Source organism: Mesoplodon bidens (assembly GCF_964165515.1).
Source record: "Mesoplodon bidens genome assembly, chromosome: 12".
In the NCBI taxonomy this organism is placed as follows: Eukaryota; Metazoa; Chordata; class Mammalia; order Artiodactyla; family Ziphiidae; genus Mesoplodon; species Mesoplodon bidens.
In genome coordinates this window covers 9,259,198-9,284,430 of record NC_138168.1, presented here as the reverse complement: position 1 = coordinate 9,284,430, position 25,233 = coordinate 9,259,198, and the positions used below count along the sequence as shown (strand labels likewise).

Here is a 25,233-nt window from a genome sequence, read left to right as displayed (position 1 = left end):
ATACCACAATTTGTTTATCTATGACTCTGCTGATGGCTATTTGGGTTGTTTCCAGTTCTTGGCTAATACAAATTAAGCTGCTGTGGAGATCTGTGTACACGTTTTTGAAGGAATATACCCTCCAACTAGATTGAATGATTGTTAATAGTTTCTCATACTTGCTTTAAGAGATAAAGCAATATTTAAAGTGGAACTTTTAATGTTCCTCATAACTGTGTTAATAATAGATGTTCTAACTTCTTCCCAGTTGTGTTACAGGAATCAAATGAGGTCACTGATATAAAAGCATTTGTTTAATCATAGATCGGGTTTTATAAGAGTGAGCTCATAGAAAGAGGGTATCTTGAGACTCCTGGGATTTTAGGTCTTCTGTGGGAGGATCTGGCTCCATGAGAAGGCAATTTCCTTCATAACAAGTTTACCTTACAATATTCTGAGCATTGTTTTTCATGATTAAAAGTTTGCCACACTCATAAGCATATTATTTATTGTATTCGGGGGTCAAAATGTTTTCTGGGAGACTAAGTCTACGTAACATAATGGAAATCACTGGGAAAATGTGATCAGATATACTTTAGAAGCATCCTTGACAGAAAGAAGGATAAACTCTTACAGAGAAAAACACATGGAAAGATGCAGTTTTAGAGAATATAATAACTTTAAAATATTTACCTTGCAAAATTTCATCACCTAACATTTTGGTTTCTTCTGAAACAGATTTTTTTTTTATTATTAGTTTTTCATTTATTTGAAGGGAGGCGGTAATGAGCATTTGAACATTCACCGAGAGACCTGTTCCTATCATTTCCTTCAGGTTTAAATTAAAAATTTATTCTTTCACTGCAGTGGTCTATCCAGAAGACCTTGCATCTATGCAGAGTGTTCTCCTATCACCTTTTATTTCTCTCTAATCCATCTGAGTTCACATGGAGTACTGTGGAGCAGCATCTCGAAATAAAGAAAAATGAGTCTGCTTTGGTAAATGTTAAGGGTTTCATCTGTTGTGACTTTCATGTTCCACATGCCCTTCCTCTGGAGTTACACAAATCAGAGGGGCCTGATAGCTTCGAGATAAATAAATGGGTGGAGCCCCCCACCTACACAACTGTTCTTTGTGAGCATGTGGGACCCACCCTGTGGACCTTCTTGCTTTAAGACAACAGATGGTGACAGGCCAGGAAGAACTTCGAGAGAGGCCTGTCCTCTCGTTTTACAAATCCCCCTCAGTGCAAGGGATCTCATTCTGCTCACACCAGGGCTGATATACGCCCTGTGGCACATTTAAAAAAATACCACGTTATGATCCTCCTTGTAGATGTTTTGAATAGTGAGAACTTAAAAGAAAGATGCAAAAGTCTTGCCAAAACTCCTGAACCCACATTGGAATATTGAGATGCTACTGGATATAGGCCTGCTTATGGGAAAGCTGTGGGAACACGATGGAAGCCTGCTTTAGCGTGACACTATTTTATTTCATGTCTTCTATTTAAATATTCAATTTTATCAATTTTGCATGGTAATACATTACTAGGGACCAGACATCAGAATGGTCTAAAAGTACGGTCAGACATCAAAGTGATAAAACAGGGATTCATAGTTCCATCCCCATCCCTGTCTACCCAATTCTCTTACCCCTATAGGTACCACTTTTGATTAGTTTCCCCTGTCTCCCTAGGATCAGCTTGATTTGCTTAAATAATGACGGTATTTAGCATTGGATAGGAAACCAGGCAATTGACATCAAGGTAACGAATTGCTACTTTTTGGGATCTGTCTCTGCTGAGGGATTTTCCTAAGAGGTTCGGTAAATGACATTGCCAAGGACAGCGATGAGCTCTCCGCAGAAAGCCGTGTTTCTGAATCCGGAGGAAGGGAGGAGGTCGGCTCCTGTGTTCCTCCTGAAAAATCACCTAGAATCATGTTCTAGTTAGACAACTCCTTCATCTGAAATGTATTCAGCTTTCAGTATTTGGCGGAGCTAAACAATTGGGGTAAAAGTGACCTTAAAATCCTCATGACATTGCTTTAAAAAGGGGATAGCGAGAAAGAAAGTTAAAAATTGAGAAGAGTCCGATTCTCTTACCGAAATCCTGACACATGGATTTCTTTGAACCCTGGAAGTTTCTTAAATACCTTTTGCATCTGCAGAGAGAAAGAAATATATGAAATACTCTTTGGTTCTACTGGGTCAGACCTTATCTAACTGAAAAAGCCTAAACACTTTTGATGAGTTAGGGGAAAAAAGTGAAAATGGAAAATTGAAGTAACGATGGAGGCCAAACTTTTTGTTCTCATTTATTTCTGAAACCCAGAGGAAAGTGTTTTGCTATTTATTTAAAAGCTGTAATTGGTAGTTCTGACCTGCTTTACTGGTTACTTTACATAAAATATGAAATAATTTTAAGGTGGTATTTGGAAGAAACATTTTTGGCTACAGTATTTTTATTTATACACACAGAGTAATGATCATATTTTCTGAATTGAAGTATATGATTTGGAAAATATCTGTAACGTTAAAGGGATTATTAAAGTCAAACTGGCTGCTGTACCTACATAAAATGGTAGAAGCATACATCAAACTAGTGAATACAACAAACAGGAAGCAGACTCACAGATAGAACACACTAGTGGTTACCACTGGGGAGAGGGAAGGGGGAGGGGCAATGCAGGGGTAAGGGGTTAAGTACAAACTATTAGGTATAAAACAAGCTACAAGGATCCATTGTACAACACAGGGAATATAACCAATATTTTATAATAACTATAAATGGAGTAAAACCTTAAAAAATTGTGAATCACTGTATTGTACACTGGTAACATACCATATTATATAGCAACCATATTTCAATTGAAAAAAAAAAGAATGTGTAAAAGAAATGGTAGAAGCAAATGCTAATCTTATCAGTTTTGCTCCCAGATTTATGTGGACTTTACGTTTTCTCGATTGCACCTTGCTCACGAGGCGCGTGGTCAGAACAGTTTACAATTGCAGAACTCAGTGGCTCCCAGATCCACGGTGGCCTGGCTTCTGCCTCTGGGCTCCCCCAGCAAGGACGGTCCTCTCCAAACCTAGGGGCGCTTTCCACTCCTTTGCCACAGAGTGCCTGCTCTTCTCGGGTTCTTTTTCCATCTCTCTGGCCACTTTCTCAGTCTCCTTCACTCCACCCTATTTCTGACTTCACCCTCTCCCTCAGCTGTAAGGATCCTGCAGGTCTGCGTTCTCAGCCCCTCACCGCACACACGCTCCTATGTATGCAGGAAGTTCTGCTGTGGGTTCTGTGCCAGGCTCTCAGGACACATCACCATGGAAACGGGCTCTGCCCTCTCCAGTTCACTTGTGGGGGGCAGGGAGGCAAGAGAGACCACGAGGACGTGATAGCAATTAGTAGTAAAGAGCTGAAGGCAGGGGCCACCCTGTCCGCCTTTCCCTGCACCCACTCCCCTCTGCCTCTCGTTGGGGGATCTTCCACAGTCACCTGAGATGCAGCTTGGAGTTCTTCACGTGAAAGTCCCAACTTTGCCACCAACTAAATACGCCCAAACCAGAGTGAATCTCTTCCTTCCAGGCCTGCCTTTCCATCCCAGGCTCCTTATCTCGGTCAGGGTCACGAACACCCGTGGTCTCCCATCCAGAGAGCCCAGCAACCCTACACACCTTCCCTCTGTGCTCCCGCTGTCCAGTCACCAATGCCTGCTAGTCTGAATTCCACATGACTTTTCTTTCTACCACGTTCTTCCTATCCCCATGGCAGGCACACCCTCCCTGTCTCCTCTCTGACACTGCTGAATGGTTCTCGGGATGTGTGTAGGGGGAGGGAAGGGAAATGGGCTTTGGGGGTGTGCTGGGGAGGGTGAAGGAAGATGTCCCCTTGACCACACTTTCTTCCCAAGTTAATCATTCCCTATCTGTTGCTCTTGACTAGAAATCCCATGATGGGCTGCAGTGCCTACTGAGTAAGGTCCAATTCGTTAGAATATTTAAGACCCTCCACAACCTACCCCTCCAAGCACCTTTCCATTTGCACTTCCTGCCATCCTTACCCCCTCGGCCAATGTCGTGTCCTCTGGTCACACTAAACTAACTCCTGTGTCTCCCCAAATATGACACGTACTTCCTCTGGGCTTCTGTGACCTTGTTTTCCCTTTAGCCCCAAATGCAACTTCTCCTACCTTCTGCTCATTGACTGCCTCCCCCACGCCATCATTCAAAGGCAGCTCAAGCATCTTCTCTATTGAAAAGCATTTGTAGCTCCCCCAAGTCAGGCTCCATTATTTCTTCTCCCTACTGTTCTAGAACTTACTGCCATACATCCTGTAAAGCAGTCCTTGAGGGGCAGGTTGTCTCTTCACTGAGATTATGCTTCCTGGGCTCAGGGATTGTGTACTATTTACTCATCTGTATCTCCTTTCCTCCCAGTCTGCAGCAGGTCGTCATCCATGTAGTAGGGACTCAGCAAACTTTGCTTAAGCGAGTTGAGAGCATCTTTTCTCTCTCTAAACTCATCCATATGCCACTGCATTGTCACCGTATCTAAAGTTACTGCTGAGTCTACATTATCTATGCCAAGGACTAGAGCAGTGATGCACAAATAATCCCCAAATCACTTACCTTGGGCTTTGGAGTGTATCGTGGATTTATTTTTTCCAGCAGGCTGATTTACCATCTAAATTATGTATATATTAAAATTTTTTTTTACATCTTTATTGGAGTATAATTGCTTTACAATGGTGTGTTAGTTTCTGCTTTATAACAAAGTGAGGCAGTTATACATATACCTATGTTCCCATATCTCTTCCCTCTTGCGTCTCCCTCCCTCCCACCCTCCCCATCCCACCCCTCCAGGCGGTCACAAAGCACCGAGCTGATCTCCCTGTGCTATGCGGCTGCTTCCCACTATCTATCTACCTTACGTTTGGTAGTGTATATATGTCCATGCCACTCTCTCGCTTTGTCACAGCTTACCCTTCCCCCTCCCCATATCCTCAAGTCCATGCTCTAGTAGGTCTGTGTCTTTATTCCTGTCTTACCCCTAGGTTCTTCATGACATTTTTAAATTTTCTTATATTCCATATATATGTGTTAGCATACGGTATTTGTCTTTCTCTTTCTGACTTAGTTCACTCTGTATGACAGACTCTAGGTCTATCCACCTCATTACAAATAGCTCAGTTTCATTTCTTTTTATGGCTGAGTAATATTCCATTGTACCAGTATTAAAAGTAGGTTCGTTCCCTGACTGTGTAACAACTGTAGTGATGAAGGTAGCTCAGCTTTTGGGTGATGAGGAGATGGCTGTACACACCTGAGTTTAAATATCGGTTCTGCTACTTTCTAGCTTCAAGACCTTGAGTTTATTGCTCAATCTCTCTGAATCTTGGTCTTCTTAGCCAAAATGGGATAACAATACGTGTATCATAAGGTTGTCATAAGGAATAACTAGTAAGTGCCTGACACGCTGAGCAGAGAGCTGGTAATATTGTTTTATTTATTTACTTAGTCTTTGCCACCTTTACTGGATTCCCAGTTCCTTAAAGCTCGATTTACTTTTACTTCCTCGGTGGGCACATAGCATGGAGGCTGGCAAGGCAGAGCAAGCCTTCCGTCAGTTGTTTTTGACAGGCTTCAGGGGGGAAGGACAGGATGAAGGTCCTCATAGAGGTGAGGGGCAGGGGGCCTGGGTAATAAGTTTCCGTGCCTCCACTCCCACCTCACGGTGGGCTTAAGAGAGGTGAGAGAGGAGGCCAGTTTCCGCAGAGCTGATCTTTATTACGGGAGCAGGTGGGAAAGCTCCGTGGATGCCTTGTGACAAATGGCTTTGGGGCCACAAGGCATTTGTGCCCCCAACTGCCATTCCAGTGACAGCACCTGGCGTGGACTGTTTTAAGTGTAAGCTGCAGGTTCTGGAGCTCAAGGTTCAGACCCTTGACTTGTCCATCTTTCTGGTCCAGGACACCAGTGATGCCGTTACACATCCGAAAACAATCCATCACACACAGAACTGCTTCCGGAGAAGCCCCGGCTGCAACGTGCGCAGCAGGGAGCCTCGCAGGGAGAGCGACCCCTAAGCCCCTGCTCCTGTGGACGGGATTGATTGCTCGTGTCCGTGTCCTCTCTGTGAACCTGGCTGTGACTGATTGAGAATCAGCTTTGATTAGGAGGGTGCAGAAGGCATCTAAGGAGGCGATGACAAAGGCCCCCAGTTAATTCTGCTAACTTATCTTCCGGAGACCTTCTGATCATGGAGCGGCTAACCACTAAATTGCTAATTAAGTGCCCAGTTAACCTTATTAATAATGTGAAACGCACAGAGGCCTTCCTGATTCTGCTGGAAGGTATGTTAAAAAAAAAAAAGGCAGCCGTGTGGAGTTCTCCTGGATGTTTGCACAGGAGAAAGCATTCAGACAACAACTAAGCATTCCTTTTGACATTTGTATTAAATTGGTCATTAAGTTTATTGTGGAAATTAAATTACCGCAAAGCACTGGCCATTAATTCCTGATTAGGCCTGAATGGCTGAGCTAATGCAAATGTTGGGCTGTGGTGAAGCTGCCTGGTTATCTCATGGCAGCTGCTGGGTGGTTGGACGGCTCAGGTGCCTGGAAGGGGAACAGATGTGCTGAGAAGAGGGGCTCCAGTGACCATGTAAATGCAACCAGCAAGACTGATGTGATGGCCTGTGGAACAAGATCCAGCAAGACATACTCCTCTCTGGTTGATCAATTTTTCAGAGGCTAGAAGAGGCATGTGCATTTGCTGATACAAAAATCCTTTCCCCATGCATATTTATTTGGGAAAAATAGAAAGTATAGCATAGGGGTTCTGGTGCCAGGCTGCCTGGGTCTGAATCTTGCCTCTGCCAGTTAATAGGTATTACACTGTTGGGTGTATTAATTAATCTCCCTGCACCTCAGTATCCTCACTTGTCAAAAAGAGAAATGATTTTACTTTAAGTAGAGAATCCCATAAAAAATCCCGTTAATATATATAAAGCGTTAAGAAGAGTGCTACTATTTCGATACAGAGCATTTTGGACTTGGAAAGGCACTTCGAGGTCATCTTTAGTTTCTAAATGAGGAATCAAGGTCAGGGAAGTGATCCCCAAATTCTCATGGCTAATTCTTGGGCAGAAACAAGACTAAAACTCAGATTTAAAAAAGTTATGATTTCTTTGCATTATTTTACATCAGGTTGTTTTAGGTGCTTAGAAAAGTAACAACAGGTCAGTGAAGACAGTCTATGGTCAATTATCCCATTTTAAGATATTCTGACTAGTCTAAGGATTTGTTGAAAAGAATATTTCAAAGAACAAATAGAAAAGCTAACAGGCAATTCTTTAATTCATTCTATCTACTAATCCATGTCTAAGTACTTCTCTGGTTCATAAATATCCCACGCTGATGCTTTCTCTTTGAATTTCACAGAAAAGATTCTTTACATGTTATTGACTGAATGCTGATGCAGGGAGAGGTGGGGGTTGAGAAGGTTTCTGTTATTCATCTCCTCTCCAGCTGAGAGGAGGAAAGCATTGAATTTTCCAAGTATGAGAACTAGGCGACTGTTCCCTGGCCACGCTGAGATGCTTGGGCACCCAGGCTGTTCATAAATGTAGTTCATGGTTACATCATCTCATGGATGCTTCTAATTTCAATTGCATTTCTACAAACAGTTACTGAGTAGTTAACTGCCTCCCAAGCTCTGCATTAGGAGGTAAGCAGCAGAGATGAAAGAAGCAGTTCCTGCCCTTAAGGGGAAGCTCATGCCCTCATGGCAGTGAGTGCGGCCAGAGAGCAGAGAGGAGTGGAGACAACGAAACCATAGACGTGTAAACAAACAATCTCAAGACAAGGTGATAAGTGCTGTGGCAACAGTGGGCACCGGGTGTTAGCCCAGAGGAGAGGCACTGAACCCAGAATGCAGAATGTAGAGAGAACATTTCATGACGAAGTTTGTAAAATGCAACTCAGGGAAGGGTATTCCAGACAGAGAAGGCAGCGCATGTGATGACTAAAGGCAAGAAAAGATTTGCAAGCCGTTCGCATTTCTGGAAAGTAGAGTGTAAAGAGGGGGATGGTAAAGTACTGGTGTGAAGCGGAGGCTGGAAAGGAAGGCAGGAGTCTTATCATGGCATATAAACGCCAAGTTCAGCATGACAGTTTGGATTTATCCTGCAGGGAATGAAGAGCTTTTTAAATTAACCAGGAACAGGCAGCTGCGATGATGGTCAGAGATGGAAGAGCCATCTTGGGATAGTGTCTTGATCTAGTGACGGATGATGTGGACCATATAGCTTCCTCCACTTGTCACCCATGAAGAATGCCATGCCTTTAAAAAATAACAAGTGCTGGAGAGGGTGTGGAGAGAAGGGAGCCCTTGTGCACTGTTGGCGGGAATGTAAATGGTGCAGCTACTATCAAAACAGTGCGGAGATTCTTCAAAAAATTAAAAATAGAACACTATTATATCATCCAGCAATTCCACTTCATTCTAGTTCTGGGGGTTTTTATCTGAAGAAAATGCAAACACTAATTTGAAAAGATTCATGGTCATTGTAGCATTATTTACAATAACCAGGATATGGAGACAACCTGAGTGTCCACCAATGGATGAATTGATAAAGAAGATGGAATACATCATACATAATGCAATATTATTCAGCCATAAAAAGAATGAAGTCTTGTCACTTCTGACAACACGGATGGATCTCGAGGGCATCATGCTAGGTGAAATAAGTTAGAGAGAGAAAGACAAATACTGAATGATCTCACATATATGTGGAACCTAAAAACAAACCAAAAAACCCCCCGAAACCAAGCTCATAGATACAAAAAATAGATTGGTGACTGTCAGAGGTAGAGATGGGTGGAAGGTAGGAGAAATGGGTGAAGGGGGTCAAAAGGTAAAAAAAATAAAAAATAAAAAATAAAAAAATGAAAAGAATGCCTGGTCACAGGAAGATAAGCCAAGAGGATTTCTGTGCCGTTGACTCCCAGATCTGAGTCCTGCCTTGGGCTCTGGTTGTGTGAGGTGGCTTCACTCACCTGAAGCTGAGACTTGGCTGCAACCTCCTGGTAATACGGGGACTGGGAGTCGGTGAGCTCTTCCTTGAACTTCTGCTTTGCTAGAGAGATGCTTAGCTCCACCTTCTGCTCTAGCGCATCCTCAGCAGCATCAGTGAATTCTACTTCCCTTTCCTGGGTTAGAGTTAAAAAAGAAAAAAAGAGAAGGGATTCTGTTCATATAAATCACAAGCAGATGGTTACATTGTATCATATATGTTGAGACTGTCTCAGGAAGTGGGTTATGAAGCCTTAAGTGCTTCTAGAATAAAAGTCCTATTCACTAGCAGTGGCCTCTGAATTTCACGGACTATCAAAGCTCCGATGAGTTAATTATGTAGAATCCTTGAGAACTCCATCATTTGATGACTGTGTGCTCTTCCTGAAAGCATTTACAGACACACACACTTATTTACTTTTTGCCAATATCCTTTGGTTCCTTTAAAAAGCATCTCCTCTACCATCTAGGGTAGAAATCTTTGCCTTCTCTGAACCTTTGCACTAGCAAATGGCATCTGGATTGTTCAGATCCAGATACACTCACAGTGTATCCTATGATACACTCACATAGAAGTGTTTTTTTAATATGGTAATCTTGTCACCCCATATAAAATCTCCTTGAATCCAGTGTGATTCTCGCACTTCACTGAGTCCCTCAAAGCAAAAAACATGAGACCATTTCTGCACAAAAGTCTCAGTGAATATCCATGACAAGGCGGGTCACACCCTCAGCAACCTGTCCTAGCCTATTATTTTGTCTCTACATCTGCCGTCTTCAATCATAGCACTTAGGCTACTTTGTTGCCCTTATTTGCACTATAAATTCCTTGAAGGACCGGACTGTGCTCATCTTAGTATCTTTAGTTCATGGTCCATTGTTTGCTGAATGAAAGAATAAATAGAGATGTAGGTGGTGAAAATGATGTTAACGGGAGGATATGATGAATGTGAAATAAAATATTCAGGGGATATTTACAGGAGAAGGAGGGACCTATATCAGACTTTGAAGGAGATGGGACACAGGTAATGTGAGAAAAGAGAGAAGGCAGACTGGAGTTGTCTTAGAAATTTTGCAGTGAATATGCTTAATCTCAATAATTTTTTCCAACAGCAGTTTTCACTGTTGATGAAACAGTATTTTTGAGAAAAACAAAACGTTTAAATTCTTTGTTCATAGCAGTAGTTCCATCAAGTCTACAGTCATCCAGCCTAAAGCCCAGAGAGAATGGCCAGCAGGGTTCTCATCTCTGAATTTCCATGTAGAGATGGTGAGACTGAACTTCCTGTCTTCACCTTCTGGCTTTGATCTGTGCCTTGGAGGGAGGGTCACAGGAAGAGGAAAGGGCCAGAGAAGCCTCACAGATGACAGGGAATGGTTGACCTGTGGCAGTGACAGCATAAGGATAAGATCCAGCTTCTGATTTGGGGTCCTTTCCTTATATTACTGCCCTCTTCTGGGTCTGCTGCCTGCCTTGTGCTGCCACAACTCTATCACTGGAGCAAAGGGAGTGGTGTTTTCCTGCTTCTGCACTGAGGGTCTGTGCTCAAAGCTTTTGGAGAGGTTAAGCATGTCTCCCTTTTGATTAGGAGACGCAAACTACTATGTATCAAATAAATAAACAACAAGGATCTATTGTACAGCACGGGGAATATAGCCATTATTTTGTCATAACTTTAAATGGAGTATATAAAACCATTGAACCACTTTGCTGTACACCTGAAACTAATAAAATATTGTAAATCAACTCTACTTCAATTAAAAAGCCCCCTTTTAGCGATAACCAACATTCAATCCCCTAACAATCCTGCATGCCCTTTCACTCAGAGTGGTGGCCAGGGTTGCTTTTTGCCAGAAAACACTGTGTTTATTTTTCCCCAGCTTGACATGCAGGATTTCGGTCATTTGGATATTTATCTGGTCTATTCGTGCTGGACATGACTGGGAAGAAGACCTCTGCCCTTGCTGACTTCATTGATGGGTTGACTGATGTATTCATTCATTCATTCACCCATCATGTATTCACTCTAACGCTTGGTGAGCACCTGTAGGCGCTGAGGGGAGAAGGGCCCCTGCCCTCCCGGGGTTAATAACTAAGTTGCAACTTCTCTCACTTTATCCTAGTGTCCAATCTATTTTCTTTTCCTTTCAGTCCCTCCCTCGGAGGAAGTGAGAACAGTGAATAGAAGGAAGTCACCGACTCTTACTTGGGGTCATAGAAATGCAGCACTAATAACAGTGAATGGCCAGTCCATCCCTTGTCTTTCCCTGTTTTACTAATGAAACCAAACAGACATTTGAAGAGCTAGATTGAGAACTTCTTACTATTGTAGGCATCTTGGTGTCCGGGAGGGTGTCGTTGAGGATTTCGTTGAGGAGTGTGTCATCAGGAGGGGGAGACAGGGACCCGGGTGAGACACTGGCAACGTCTGTGGAAATGTTAAAAAGTACAAGCATGAAAATGAGACTGGAGGAGTTTACATTAGAATGAGGTCACCATGTCACATGCTTTTCCTGTCACTCTGGAAATTACAGATGTTAGGTGCATTCTGAACTCATTTTCTTTTAAGATCACACAAATATGTGTGTGAGCAAAATATAACTCATACTTTTTTTTTTTTTTTTTGCTGTACGCGGGCTTCTCACTGCTGTGGCCTCTCCCATTGTGGAGCACAGGCTCCGGACGCGCAGGCTCAGCGGCCATGGCTCACGGGCCCAGCCGCTCCGCGGCATGTGGGATCTTCCCGGACCGGGGCACGAGCCCGTGTCCCCTGCATCGGCAGGCGGACTCTCAACCACTGCGCCACCAGGGAGGGTCTAACCCATACTCTTGATCCCACTTAAATACCTCATTATTCCTTTCCAGAACGCAAGTTTGGAGCTCCCCAGATGTGTTACAGTTAAATGGTTTTGCCTAATGAGATCTGGTTACTTTTTCATTTTGCGACTATGTAAAGGACACATGAATACATTATCTTGAATTTGTTTGTTGGAAAATATTGATGATTGCCTCCACGTTGTAGGATAATGGGTGATTCGGTTTTGTTTTTATTCCTTTCTGTATTTTCCAAGGCGTATGCTATGAATTTAAATTATTTTGTAAGGCTAGTAATACAAGTTAGTTTTGAGAAAGTGCATTATAAACTGAGTCAACTTCAATTAACCATTGCTTTTCAAATAACATGCTTTCATGATGGTTTGAATTAAGATTCAGTAGCAGATGAAACGAGGAGTTCTAAGCTTACCTGTTGAAAACACAGGGGTTTCGCCAGGCTCTCCTAATGTCTCCTTTGTGGATATTTCATCTTTTCTATTAGCACAATAGGAAACAAAAAAGAGATGGTGAAAAGGAGCTTGATGACAATAGAGGAAATGCATTTAAATTTGCTTATACTGAATAGACCTAAAAATTAGAGAGAAAGTATATTTTAAAACTAGGTTTATCTATATTTTCATTACTGAAGTAATCTTCTAATATATTTTCTTTGAAGAAAAATTCAAACAACCCGAAAACAATTATGTTTAACTCCAGGGTTTTTCATAAGCATCTTGGCTTTTTGCCATTCTGGGGAGCATTTTCATAGTAGGCAAAGATGATTCTGGGGGTCCGATGTTTTATAGTCCCCATTGTGCTTCAACTGCGTCCTTGACATCAAAGATAATTGATCACATGATCTATGACTGAAATATTCTTGCTAAAATCTCAGACCCTCAAACCTATAAATTCAGAGAGGCATTAAGTTTATCTGATAAAGTAACTCTTGTGGTTACGATAATGAGAGAGAGAAAGACTTCTGGATAATGAAGGTGTCTTGAATCCCTATTCTGGACATAATCATTGCCTGCGATGGTAACCTGCCAGGGAGTTGTGGGTAGGTTTGCAGTGCCAGGGAGCATCATCCAAGGTCATGGTTATAGAGCTGTCTGCATATCCCATTAGCCCGTTCTAGCAAGCTTTATTTAGGAAGGAGTAGCAGTAGTGATAGCTATTGAAGCTCACTGAAAGATTTCTTACTCTAAGCTATCAGGTCTCAGAGGATCGTGTCTGTGCTTATACAATATAGTCATGGTTGACTGTTTGATCTAAAGAGTGGCTCGCACTGGTGGAAGACCAGAGGGGATGGCTAGGTCCTCTGTTGTCGTAGGGGACTAGGGGTCTTGAGAGGAGAGCAGGATTTCGGTGGGTGGGGTGGAGAAGACAGGTTCTTCAGGCAGAGGGGAAGGCTGTGGTCAGAGCCCAGGATGAGCAGGGTGTGGTCTGGACGTGGTGAAGAAGTGTCATGATGGCAGTGGTGGGATCCTGGCTCGTGGAGGGCAAAGTTGGAAAGGTCAGGGGGTGAAGCCCTTGATGAATTAGCTTGGCCTCTGCCTCAGTGGAGGTCCTGAGAGGGAACAAATGGCTCACTCAGAGTTGGGTAATTCGAGCAAAGTCTAAGAAAGGCCTTGCTTACTAAGTCATGGGAAGAGTATACGAGCACCTACAAGGGCGAGTGCAGAGCCCGTGGGTGATAACAGCGAGGTACCAAGAACTCGCCTCTCCAGCAGGGGTGAGATAATGCAGCAGTTACCACCAATCAGAGACAGAGAAGGCTCTGTGGCAAGAGAGGGCTGCCTGACACGAGCTGAGCTGCTGCTGAAAGAGGTCTGTAGCCCTGGAAGACTTTGTAGGTCGGGGGCGTGGGGAGGTGATAAACTCGCTCACCTCACTCTGCTCCTCCCTCTGGTTTCCTGATCCACATTGGCTGGTCCTTCCCAGAAGTCAGAGGCCAAGGGAGGCCAGTGAGTCAGTCCCTCCCGCTCAGCCCTCTGCACACAGAGCACGTGGAGAAGGGTGGCAGTGGATATTCAGAAGGGCAAGGGGAAGATGCGGGAGTATTTTTGAACAGCCTTTGAACAAAGCTCAGTGTAATAAAAGGAATATCTCAGATGTATTAACCCAGGAGCAGTTATGCAAGTTAAGGAGGGCAAGAGGTTAGAGGCAAGGATTTGGCATTTTGCACAGCGTAAATTAATAAGGTCCTGGGCCAGGTTGTGACAAAGGGAACAGAAACCAAGGAACAAATGTGAAAAGCGTTATAAAGAAATGTAATTCATACAGCCCAATTTGTGGCTCTCTCTGCAGTATTATTATCTTCAGCTTTAGATTTCTAGCTGTTATGAGTGTAATTTGTGAGTTCAGAGTTTGGCAACAGCAACTCTCTTCTTTAATCATTTTTATCGGATGTACTTTGCTTTTTGATTTTCTTATTTGATATTCGGTTCTTGTAGAAGACACAGCTCGGTGCTTCAGTTTAGTTTGAGAAATACTAACACCTTACAGAATACCAAATGAGAGTTCAAACTTCAGGTGGCTCTCTGATTGCATTCAACATGTTCCTGATGTAAGGAATATTTTTCATCAGTTCTAAAAATTAAGCTATTTTAATTGCTCTCTCTAATAAGTAAAAAACATCTTAGATGATTATCTTAATCTATAAGATCTATCCATTTCCTTTTAATATACTCATTTATCTTCAGCAAAATATATGCATAAAGGGTCTGTCAGAATAACCTACTCTGATCTCAGTAGCTGAAATAATATAAAGGCACAATAGCTCAGTCTCACTCCTCATGTGATCGTTCAAAAGTCAAGAGCATGCTGCACTGTATTTTGGGTACTCACCTCTCAAGGAAGCTTCTCTGTTTTATCCTCTGTAGGAAGATAAAAAGTAATTTTATCAAGAGACAATGCCAACTGAAGAGCCAAAGTCTATTTTCATTCCCTTTCCCCTTTAACTCCACTTCAATCAGCCTGTAAAATGTTATTTTGCAGGAATAAAATTCCTGTTGGCCTTCTCAGATCTCTCTAAGCATTTCTTCAGCCAACCCTTATGCTGGGGGAGCCAGGTCAAAAGGGGCAGGGTCTGGAGGCCTGGGAGCTATTTGGACCGGGTTCTCAACACTCCGTGTTTAAACTCACCTGCTGAAGAAGATCCAGGTGTTCCTGGGAGTTGCTGAAATTTCTCCCGATGTCAAAGAGGCAGAAAGTCTCCTGCTGGCAGATGCTGACCCAGTCCTGGTATTCCCCTGGGTCAGGGATACGATCCAGAAAGATCTGATACGCTTCCCACACTGCTTCCTGGCACACTGCAGGGCGGCGCCATGAGGAGGGAAAAACGGCCACATCCTGAGAAGATGCCCTTCTCCCAACCCAAGCCCAATCTTAAACATGGCGAGCTCCGTCATGGCTTATGCTGACGCAATAGCCTATAGCCCATAGAGATGAATTCATTTAACAAATATTTATTGAGCCCCTATATGCACCATGGAGAAAAATAAAAGAAAGGAGATAGAAATACAGGGGTGTGTGTGTGTGTGTGTGTGTGTGTGTGTGTGTGTGTGTGTAAGACTGCTATTTATAATAGGGTGGTTGAGGAAGGCCTCATGATCAAGGTGACTTTTGAACAGTTTGGGAAGAGGCCCCAAGGCTGGAGAATGCTGGGCACATTGAAAAAACAGTCAAAAGGTCACTGTGGCCAGAGCAAGGCTGAGAGTCATAGAGGATGGACATGGAAGTATGTGGTGAGAGGCACAGAGATGGTGCAGGTCTTGCAACCCAGTCATCTTCAACTGGGGCACAGGTTCCCCGCTGTATCTGCAGACTTTCCAAGGGGTAAACAGGCACACAGACGTTTAAAGAGACTCAGTTTCTAGATCTCAGCTTCCCTGTCATGCTTTCCTAAGTTGGTTTGCCCAACAACACGTGTTTCCTTCCTCACTTTCCCTTTGGCCGTCATCCTTCCCCCATCTCCCCATCCGTAGTCTTCCTGTGATGGCCCAGGGCCCCTAGGTTGCCACACAAAGGGTATTTGAAATAACTGTGTTTGAGATTAAGACAGGGAGTGAACTTAGTCAAGGGCAAACACACAGTTTTTGCAAGTAGGGCAGTTTCTGATGCTTTGCCTTCAACACCTTCGAAGACGTCCTAATGAAGTTGACAGCTGATAGATCATTAAAAATAATGATGGCAGATCACGATGTGATTGTTAGCATAAAATGCCAGAGGAACTTAAGAAAAAGGATGCTACTGTAACAAAACTCCATCTGTTCCCGTCTACTTATTTATGTAACACGTCTTCTCAGCATTTAAGTGAAACTAAGGAAAAGAATAGGGATAAAATGGATGTTAAATCCTGTCTACTGTTAGCAATACATAACAGGAATAATAAATAATGGCACATGAACTAATAGAGGGACAGCACCAAAGCAACCCCATCTATCCAGAGGCAGAAACTAGTGGAGCTTAAGCTATAGGCCCTTCATTTAAATTGGCCCCTTCCGAAGCTTTGTTCCTAATTTTGTATCTGTAAACATTAGTTACCCCAAACCAATATCTGAGCTTATATCCATCAATAAAAAATTAAAAACTTTTGTCAAACTTATATCTACTTCCTTTAATCAATTACATATTAAAAATAATTATAAATGCAACTGAATCCAGAAGAAATTTCTGGAAATAAGTAAAATAAGTTATTTACTTAGGAAATAAGTAAAAACTGTAATTTCAATTTATGTACATTTTTGTTACTGAGAAGTATTTTAGAGCAACCCATAACAGACTTTCAAGTATGACCTAAATTACTTTAAGATAAGACTCTGCAGTGAGAGGTGGGATGGAAACGTGAGTGTGTGGAGGAAAAGGGACCATGTGACATTGCCTGCTGTTTGGAAGGGTTTGTTCATGCATTTGTAGAATACTTGATGGTAAGTATTGAGTATCTATGACAGATTCCACTGTATATACGAGAATGCTTTAATTCCTATCTTATTTTCAATATCAATATTTACAGCTCACCAAAAGTTACATCTTATCCAATTATTTAAGCTTATGATGAAAACGTTAGACGTCAACAGAAAAGCTCTCAAGAGGGCACCTAATTTAAAAATTATTTTAGGGGATTAAGTTAGGAAAAAAAGATAGAAGACTTTGGTCCTAAGCAATTGTAATATGTTGATCTTTAACTCTGGAGGGATGAGGAGCAAGGCGGTGCTTTGGAGTAGAAGCTGACATCACCTGACTTTCTAAAGAAACCCTTTGACTGCCATGCAGAGAAAAGGGGTTATGGGTTATGGGGAGGAACAAGGTATGAGAAGCCCAGTCCGGAGACTCTTACTCCAGTGCTTTACCTTCCCTCACTCCCCACTTGGTCCACATCTGGGTTTCTCTTAACTTTCTATTTTAAGAGGCGAAGAGAATTCCAGACCAACAGAAGCTCAGGTCATTTACTAGCAGCAACCTGACCAGAACCCACAGACCCTGGTGGGGGGGGGTGGTTTGCAGTGCCCACCACCTCAAAAGTGCCATCAAGTTTTCCACATTTGAGGCGTGTGTTGCCTGGGGTTTTTCCTACATCATCAAACAGGCTAGGCTGAGACATTAAGCAGAAAGGCTGAGGTTCTGTGGTCAGATCTCAAGCAACTGTGGGGATACTGGAGAGGCAAGGCTCTGACTTTCTCCAAAATCCTTGTGGCAATCCTTCTCCAATAGAGTCAGACAAAGATGGTGCAGAAAGGTAAACCGAGAGGTTAGAAAAATCCAACTTTTCAGAGGTTTTCAGACTCCTCCCAGCCCTGAGGTCCTTTGATGCCTCAACTTTCAAGGTTTTAATTTGAGGCTCCCTTAGCAAGGATGGATGACTCTGCCAGTGAGTCATGGGCTGGTGCTCCTGTGCTCTTGATCACAGAAGGATTCTGTGCCTCCTGATTTGTGCTGAGCCTCCAGGATGCCAGAAAAATGACATCGGAGGAGTCACCGAAATCCTGCCCCTCAAAAATCGTCTAAAGAAAAGATACTGGTCCCTGTTTCATCCCGACATTTTGATCACTGTAGACGACAGTGCCCCAGGGAAATAACTCTTCAAGCAGCTCCAGGCATTTGTGCTTCAGGGAGGACGTTCTCTCGGAGCCTTTGGGAAAAGTAGGTTTTAATAGGGACGAGGGCTTTCTGTGTCCCTGAGGTGGGAGAAAGTGCCGCAGGTGGAGGAACGGGATGACCTGGGCATCTTATCAATATGAGAATATGCAGATTATGAAGTAGGCCTGGTGAGCCACCTGGACATCTGCGTTTCTTACAAGCTCTCAGGTGACGTGATGCTGCTGGTCTGTGGACAGCAGTTTGAGTAGCAAGAACTAGGATTCCCTTCACCTTTAACTTTCTCCGAGTCACACATGAACGTGAAAGAAAGATCTAGCTTTTAATGTTGGGGTTGGGAGAAAGAGAGAGTGGAGAGAGATAGAGGAAGGGAGGGAGGGAGAGAGAGGGAGAGACATGGGGAGGGGTGAAGTCACAAAGGACTCACAGAGGACTTTGAAGGGGGGCGGTCACAGAGGAGAGAGTTTGCGTGGTGAGAGCACAGGTTCTGCCTGGGAAACTACCAGAAACCACCTTGACCCTTGTGTCTGTGCTTTCTGAGGAAATCTTGGCGATTCTATCAGGAAGCTCAGAACATTTTCCCTTGTGCTGCTTTAAGCATTGGGAAGAGAAATAGCTCAGTATTCCATTTGATTTGAGGAATGTGGGAGCTGTCTCCTCTAAGTTTGAAAAATGTCAACGGCTAGTTTCATAAAAGCAGCTATGAGAACAATACCTGGGTTACTCTGTCAAAGAAGCACTGCGTTATAGCTGGGTCTTATTTCTAGTTTCTTTGTGAACCAACTTGTTAGACTTAAGAAACCCATGCTGGTGAACAGTAAAATTTCATATCACCCAGGGGCAGCCATAAAGATAATAGGCTGTCATTGCTGTGGGGAGAAAAACAGTGGTTTGTTTCATCCAGGGAAGCAAGAATGAAAGAGGCAAACCTAATCAAGAATAAAGAGCTAAGAATAAAATTCAGAGCGAAAAATCTGGTGGCAGCAATAAATAGTCTATTCTACAAATACCTGTGATGAATCCTATTTGTGAACATCGTAAAGGATTAGAAGTTACGTGAAAATAGTTAGCAACAGCTATGTTCCTAGTCAATGTGATGCATATCCCATGTATTTATGCTTCTATCCATTAACAAGTAACATGAAATTTACCAGTGTCATTGTCTGATCAATGTGGAGGTACATCCAAAATGAATGTTTTACATATGGCACTGTCTTTTCCTTGCATTCCCAATGACCTCTTTGCTTCTGCATCCATATGCAGAGGTGCTGTGCTAGGACCTCAGAGTTTTAGTACAGTGCACTTGATTTTCTGTCATTAGAGTCCTCCTTCTGACTCTGATCCAGTAGCTGTCATTTCTCTGCAGGTGTGGCTTCTGTCAGAAAGCAAGTATCTTTTTACTTCCACATAAAATGAGACATATGAGGAACATAGGGCTTGATTTTTTAAAATTTAATTTTATTTATTTTTGGCTGCATTGGGTCTTCGTTACTGCGTGCGGGCTTTCTCTAGATGCGGTGAGCAGGGGCTACTCTTCATTGCGGTGCGCGGGCTTCTCATTGTCGTGGCTTCTCTTGTTGTGGAGCACGGGGTCTAGGCGCGCGGACCTCAGTAGTTGTGGAACATGGGCTCAGTAGTTGTGGTTTGCGGGCTCTAGAGGTCAGGCTGTGTAGTTGTGGCGCACAGGCTTAGTTGCTCTGCGGCATGTGAGATCTTCCCCGGCTGGGGCTCGAACCCGTGTCCCCTGCATTGGCAGGCAGCTTCTTAACCACTGCGCCACCAGGGAAGCCCAAGGCTTGATATTTTTGATACTGTTAGTTAATTATGCTTCTCAAACCCAAGAAGGACACCCAGATTAATTCAACTTTTGCACATCTTATAGATGTAAATACTTAAGAACTTGGTGGGAAGTTAGTTGATGGCATAGTTTTCCGCTGTCAGAATGTGCAACACATCACAGGCTAGAATTGAACCAGCTTGCTCTAGTCAATAGCCTTGAAATAGAGCAGGGTGACTGTGCTCTTTGGAGTGGAAGCAAACATCTATTATGATCAAGGTGGAAATCAGTAAACGTCCTCAATTTTCACATGTAAGGTGACTTGCGTTTAGGATGCAGCCAGACAAGCTACCTGGGGAGTTTAATAGCAGTTACCAAAGATTCTTTTCTTTCATTTAAAGAAGAAGCCATGGGATTTTTTTTCATCCACGATAAGTGAATGGCAAGGACAGCTACTGCTGGCTGTGGTGTGATTGAACTCCATCATGATTTCCGGGAATGCTGTAGGAGTCCTGTAATGTTGTCTTGCGGTAAAAACTGCACTGTAACTCTGATGGAAATCACGGTAATTGTGCTGTAAATCCCATTAACACCCCTGTTTATTTATCTTGGTAACCACTGCTAATTTGTGCCTCCAGGTTTCCCAGCTTCAGACATTTTTACTGGATCAGCAATACAACTGAAACTTACCAAGAAGGGAGGGAGGACTGGGATTGTAATGTGGTTTTTGAAAAGTGAAACCTTAAGTCATAAATCAACTTGCACAGATTCCTGACACTGCAATCATCCTGTGCTTCTTACAACATTAGGAGTTAATAGTGGGCTTTGGCAAAAATAAAACAAAGAGGTAAAACGCAGAGGCCAAGGCTTTCTGGTGGCTTGTTAAATGCTCTCATGGTTCTGTGTCGCACAGGACATGGTTTTAAAACATACAAGCACAGATCTACCATAGTTTCGAAGGCTTATTATTCATAACTCTCAAAGCAGTTGGCTGATTTTTATAACTCCTGTGACTGAATGAGAGACTGGAAGTTCTGTGCTGAACACAACCTTGGGATGGATGAAAGGGAAGGGATGAAGAGAGGGAAAGTCTGAACAGGCTGCGCCTCTTTCCTTACCTCTCAATCTATAATAAGCTTGAAGACTTGCTAAAATCTGTTTCATGGATTCCTGTGGACAGACTTTAAGCCCAGTTGGGAAAAATGCTGATCTTTTGGTTCGATGCTTTGCCAAATCGAATATTCGTCTCATTGTTGACACTTTGTAACTTTTTCCGGTATTTTCAGTTGTTTCAATTCTTGCGGCATTGTCTACGTCTTTAATTTCAGAACTGTATATTTTAATGGAGAGATCTGTAAAAGAAAGATGGATTTCCTGGTAATACTACTCAGCCATAAAAAAGAATGAAATAATGCCATTTGCAGCAACATGGATGGACCTAGAGATTATCAGACTAAGTGAAGTAAGTCAGACAGAGAAAGACAAATATCATGATATCGCTTATGTGTGGAAGCTAAAAATATGATACAAGTGAACCTATTTACAAAACAGAAACAGACTCACAGACATAGAAAACAAACTTATGGTTATCAAAGGGGAAAGGAGCAGGGAAGGATAGATTAGAAATTTGGGATTAACAGATACACAGTTCTGTATATAAAATAAACAACAAGGACCTACTGTGTAGCACAGGGAGCTATATTCAATATCTTGTAATAACCCATAGTGGAAAAAATCTGAAAAAGAATATACACATGTATAACTGAATCACTTTGTTGTACCCCTAAAACATGGTAACTCAACTATATTTCAATTTAAAAAAGATTGATTTCCTGATGAATATATACATTTGTGTGCTGTAAGTGAAGCATATAATAAATGGATGGAAAAAACTAAACATTTGATCCTGAGGGTTATGGAAGTTCTCTGTTTTGCTGCAACGGCCACATGTGATATTTCAATGACGACATTTTCAGAAATCAGGGAATAGCATAATGGGCTGATCAAGCATATTTAAAAAGAAGAAAAACAAAAACAACATTTCGAATCATCTTGCCCTTAGGAACTGCCAGATATTGAAACCTTTTCCCACACATGTCTCTAAAAATCACTCCCCACTTAGCACTCAAGCCTCCCGAGAGATGCCTCTTTAGATAGACATTATAATTCAAGTGGGGAATGATACAGCATTGTGGTACCCAGAGGTGTTGTACTCTTGATGAGGAAGTGGAGTGCTTCTATAAACCTAGGGGAAAAAATGCAACAAAACAACCCCCCTGCCTATTAGCAGCAGCCCTAGGATTTCTCTGAGGGCAGGGCTCCGGCGGTGGCAATCTGGTTGAAAGTGATTTGGGGCCTTAGAGTTTCATTTACAGAGCAAGCTTGATCTTTTATGTGAGATGATGAGAGAAGGGATGGAGGGGAGGTCAAAGAGAGGGTGCTGGCAGAAGATTAACCTCCCGGAGCCATTCATCTGCTGGCACTGAGGTGTCTGGTAGGGTTAGGTCTGGATTTCATTTTTTGCTTTGTAGACCTCTCATAAAAATAACTTACATTCACTGAGTACTATTTTATTTTGAAATTTTTCCATCGGTATTATTTTATATCACTCTCAGAAAAGCTCTAGTGTATAGACGAAACAGATACCATTTTTCTCAGTTTGCCACTCAGTCAGGTACCGAGGCCTAGAGGTGTCAGAGCATGTTAACAGTGTGATCAGATCTCCACTCTTCCTCTCCCACTCCGTCTCTTTCCTTTCAGCCGTTCTACCGTTTAAGAAAGGAATTACTGATGCACAGTTGGGACCACTCACTCTGGCCCCTGGAGACCACCAGCATGTGGCTTATAGAGATTTAAGTTCCCATTTTGTTAAAGAAGGCTCTCCAAATTCCTTTGTGAATGAAAACCAAAAGAACAGAAAGGAGATGGTTTATACACAAAGTAGAATTTAGTAAAATCAGCATCCCCAGAATCTTTCAATTTATCCAAGAGTAAACCAATGAAAAAATACTAAGTGGAGCCAATTACAAACATAGGTATCAATAGGAAAGAGTATTAATATTGCCTGGTTCTTTAGGAGGCCGAGTCCTCCACTCTCTTGCCCCCATTACTGTACCTGACAGGCAAAACCATAACCAGGGTTAAATACCACGCTTTGCCTTCTCCTCACGGGCACCCTAGTGGCTGAACATGGCTGGAGAAAAACAACCATTAGGACTCACTTTAAATTTATGATCCTTCAACAATATCACACTACATTTCTCTGGTCCATTGAATTTCTCTCTCTCTCTTGGAGAACTACACACAACTTTTCTCAGATTTCCTGCACTTCCTGCCAATTCTCACACTCAGCTGATGACCTTGTTTCACATTTTATTGAGATCAGGAGGAACCAGAAGATAACTTTTCAGATTCCCAGCACTGCATCCACTCGCTGGCTGCATCTGTGCTCAAATACTCTGCTTTTCCTCCTGTGACTATTTGATGACTGGTCCGTGCTCCTGTCTAAGCCCAATTCCTTTACTTATGCACTGGATCCCAGCGTTTTCACCTCGCAAGGGCGTTCTTCCAGAAACCCTCCTTTCATTCACCTACTGAATCATTTTCCTCTCTTTCTACTGGATCGTTCCTATCAGCCTGCAAACATTCTATTATTTTCTCCTTCTACCTAAAAGATTCTTTCTTGATAGCACTTTCCCTCCAGCCATTGACCCATTTTTCTATTTGCACTTAGAGCAAAACTCTTTAAAAGATCTGTTTTTACTTCCTTTCCTGAAACAAAGCAAGGTCCTGTATGAGTGAGGGAGGATTCCCCTGACACCACATGCAAAGCTATCAACATTTCCTCTCTTCATTCCCTCCTCTTTTTTCCTTCCTTCTTTTCATTTATTTATTATTTTTATTTTTTATTTTGATGTTTGCAGTGTGCTCGTAGAGCCCGGTGTATTCAACGTGCTATTGTGACACTTCACCAGAAGGTGTCGCTATCGAACACATAATATAATGAGAGCTGAAGGTTGGAAAACGGAAGCCCGATAATCGGTTCTTTGACTTTGGGATTGTGCGTGTTCAGTACTGACATTTGTTGATGAGTGTGGTGGTGAAGGTTGTGATTTTGAAGCAAAACAGGCCATTTGAGGAAGAGCTGAGACGTAGCATGGTGGGATGGACTCCCATTGAGCTGGGAGGTTCTCCTGAAAGGCCTGGCAGATGGGAAATATCAGTATTTATATGGCGGGAAGAGGACTGCAGGTCCACAGGCAGGCAACTTCCAGCAGACTGAGGGAGGTGGTCAACACCGAAGGTTTAAACTGGGGTTTAAATTAAATTTCTTTAACCACTCACTCCTGGAGCTGACGCAGTTCCCGCCATCCAGGGTAGCTGTGACAAGTTTGGAAATGTCCAAATGTACAGAAAGGGAAATTAATGAACAACGGTTCTATTCAAACACTGAACTCAAACATTACATTATCCTGAGAAAAAGTCAGATCTCGCTGGGGTGGAGAGGCAGCTCTGAAATACTGGGCTTTGGTCCCTTCATGTATTGTGTTAAAATTAGATTGTCTAAGCATTGCCTAAACATGTCCACTAGTTCACGTGAAGGTCAGCCCTTCAGTCAAAAGTATCTTTTCCACTCTAGGTTCTAGGCTGGTAGGGCTCCATGTTGACTGGCATCCTGGAAACCTCCCTATTACCTCCCTATTAACATCACTGAAGAGTTTCTTTTTTTCCTTCCTGTCCCAAAGTTGGCCTCCAATCATAGATTGCTTACAAAGTTTCCATTTCAGGGCTCAGCCTTGCCCGCCAGGCAGCCTCTTTCTTGGTTATGTATTCAAGGGGCTCCTTACCAGCCTGTTTGGACCAATTCTCACCAGACTCTCTCCTCTAGAGGAATGTTTTCTCACCATCTAACCCTGCAGGCTTACAATCTAGGATTACTGTACACATATAGTGACAGTGACAGACAACAGAAAAAGGAGAATGGGGCGTTCGCGGCAGCATTGTGGTGAGAGTGACAGCCACTGGTAAAAGCACTTAGTGAACCCACTATATTTTCCTAAGGGAAAAGGCTGCGATGTCCTGATGAATGAATTAACAGGAGAGGAGACAAAAATTACTGGAATTCCTCCAGAATAAAAATCTCCATTTGAAGAACAGAACTCCACAGAGAGAAAGTGGGTAACCCTCCAGGACCAAATCAATAACTGGAAGTCTTAAAACATAAAAATGTAATCTTGCATATGCTTTCCAGACCTTACCAAAAAAGAGTAAACAGTTCTGGCCTTTTTGCAAACGCTCAGCTTGCTTGTGATCTGTTACATCCCAGTCCCGGCCCCTCTGTTAGCGGAAATGCTCAATTACCCACCTGAAATTTTTTTCTTCCCAAGAGCAAGGGAACTAAACGTACATTGTGTTTAACATACCTGAACATGCCTCAGAAATTATGCAGTTGTACTGAACACTTGCTTAATGCTGTTCCAGAAAATTGCA

At 42.8% G+C, this 25,233-nt stretch overlaps 1 protein-coding gene across 1 annotated transcript in view; it reads right to left on the bottom strand.

Moving 5' to 3' along the window:
• IMPG1 (interphotoreceptor matrix proteoglycan 1) overlaps positions 1-25,233 on the bottom strand; it is a gene marked incomplete at both ends in the record, with an annotated part of 86,778 nt that overhangs the window by 47,753 nt on the left and 13,792 nt on the right. The window contains 7 exons of the mRNA XM_081250869.1: positions 2,084-2,142; positions 9,040-9,192; positions 11,381-11,484; positions 12,301-12,365; positions 14,718-14,746; positions 15,015-15,181; positions 20,862-21,095. Coding sequence (XP_081106995.1) covers positions 2,084-2,142; positions 9,040-9,192; positions 11,381-11,484; positions 12,301-12,365; positions 14,718-14,746; positions 15,015-15,181; positions 20,862-21,095 — 811 coding nt within the window. The remainder of the gene's footprint in view (positions 1-2,083; positions 2,143-9,039; positions 9,193-11,380; positions 11,485-12,300; positions 12,366-14,717; positions 14,747-15,014; positions 15,182-20,861; positions 21,096-25,233) is intronic.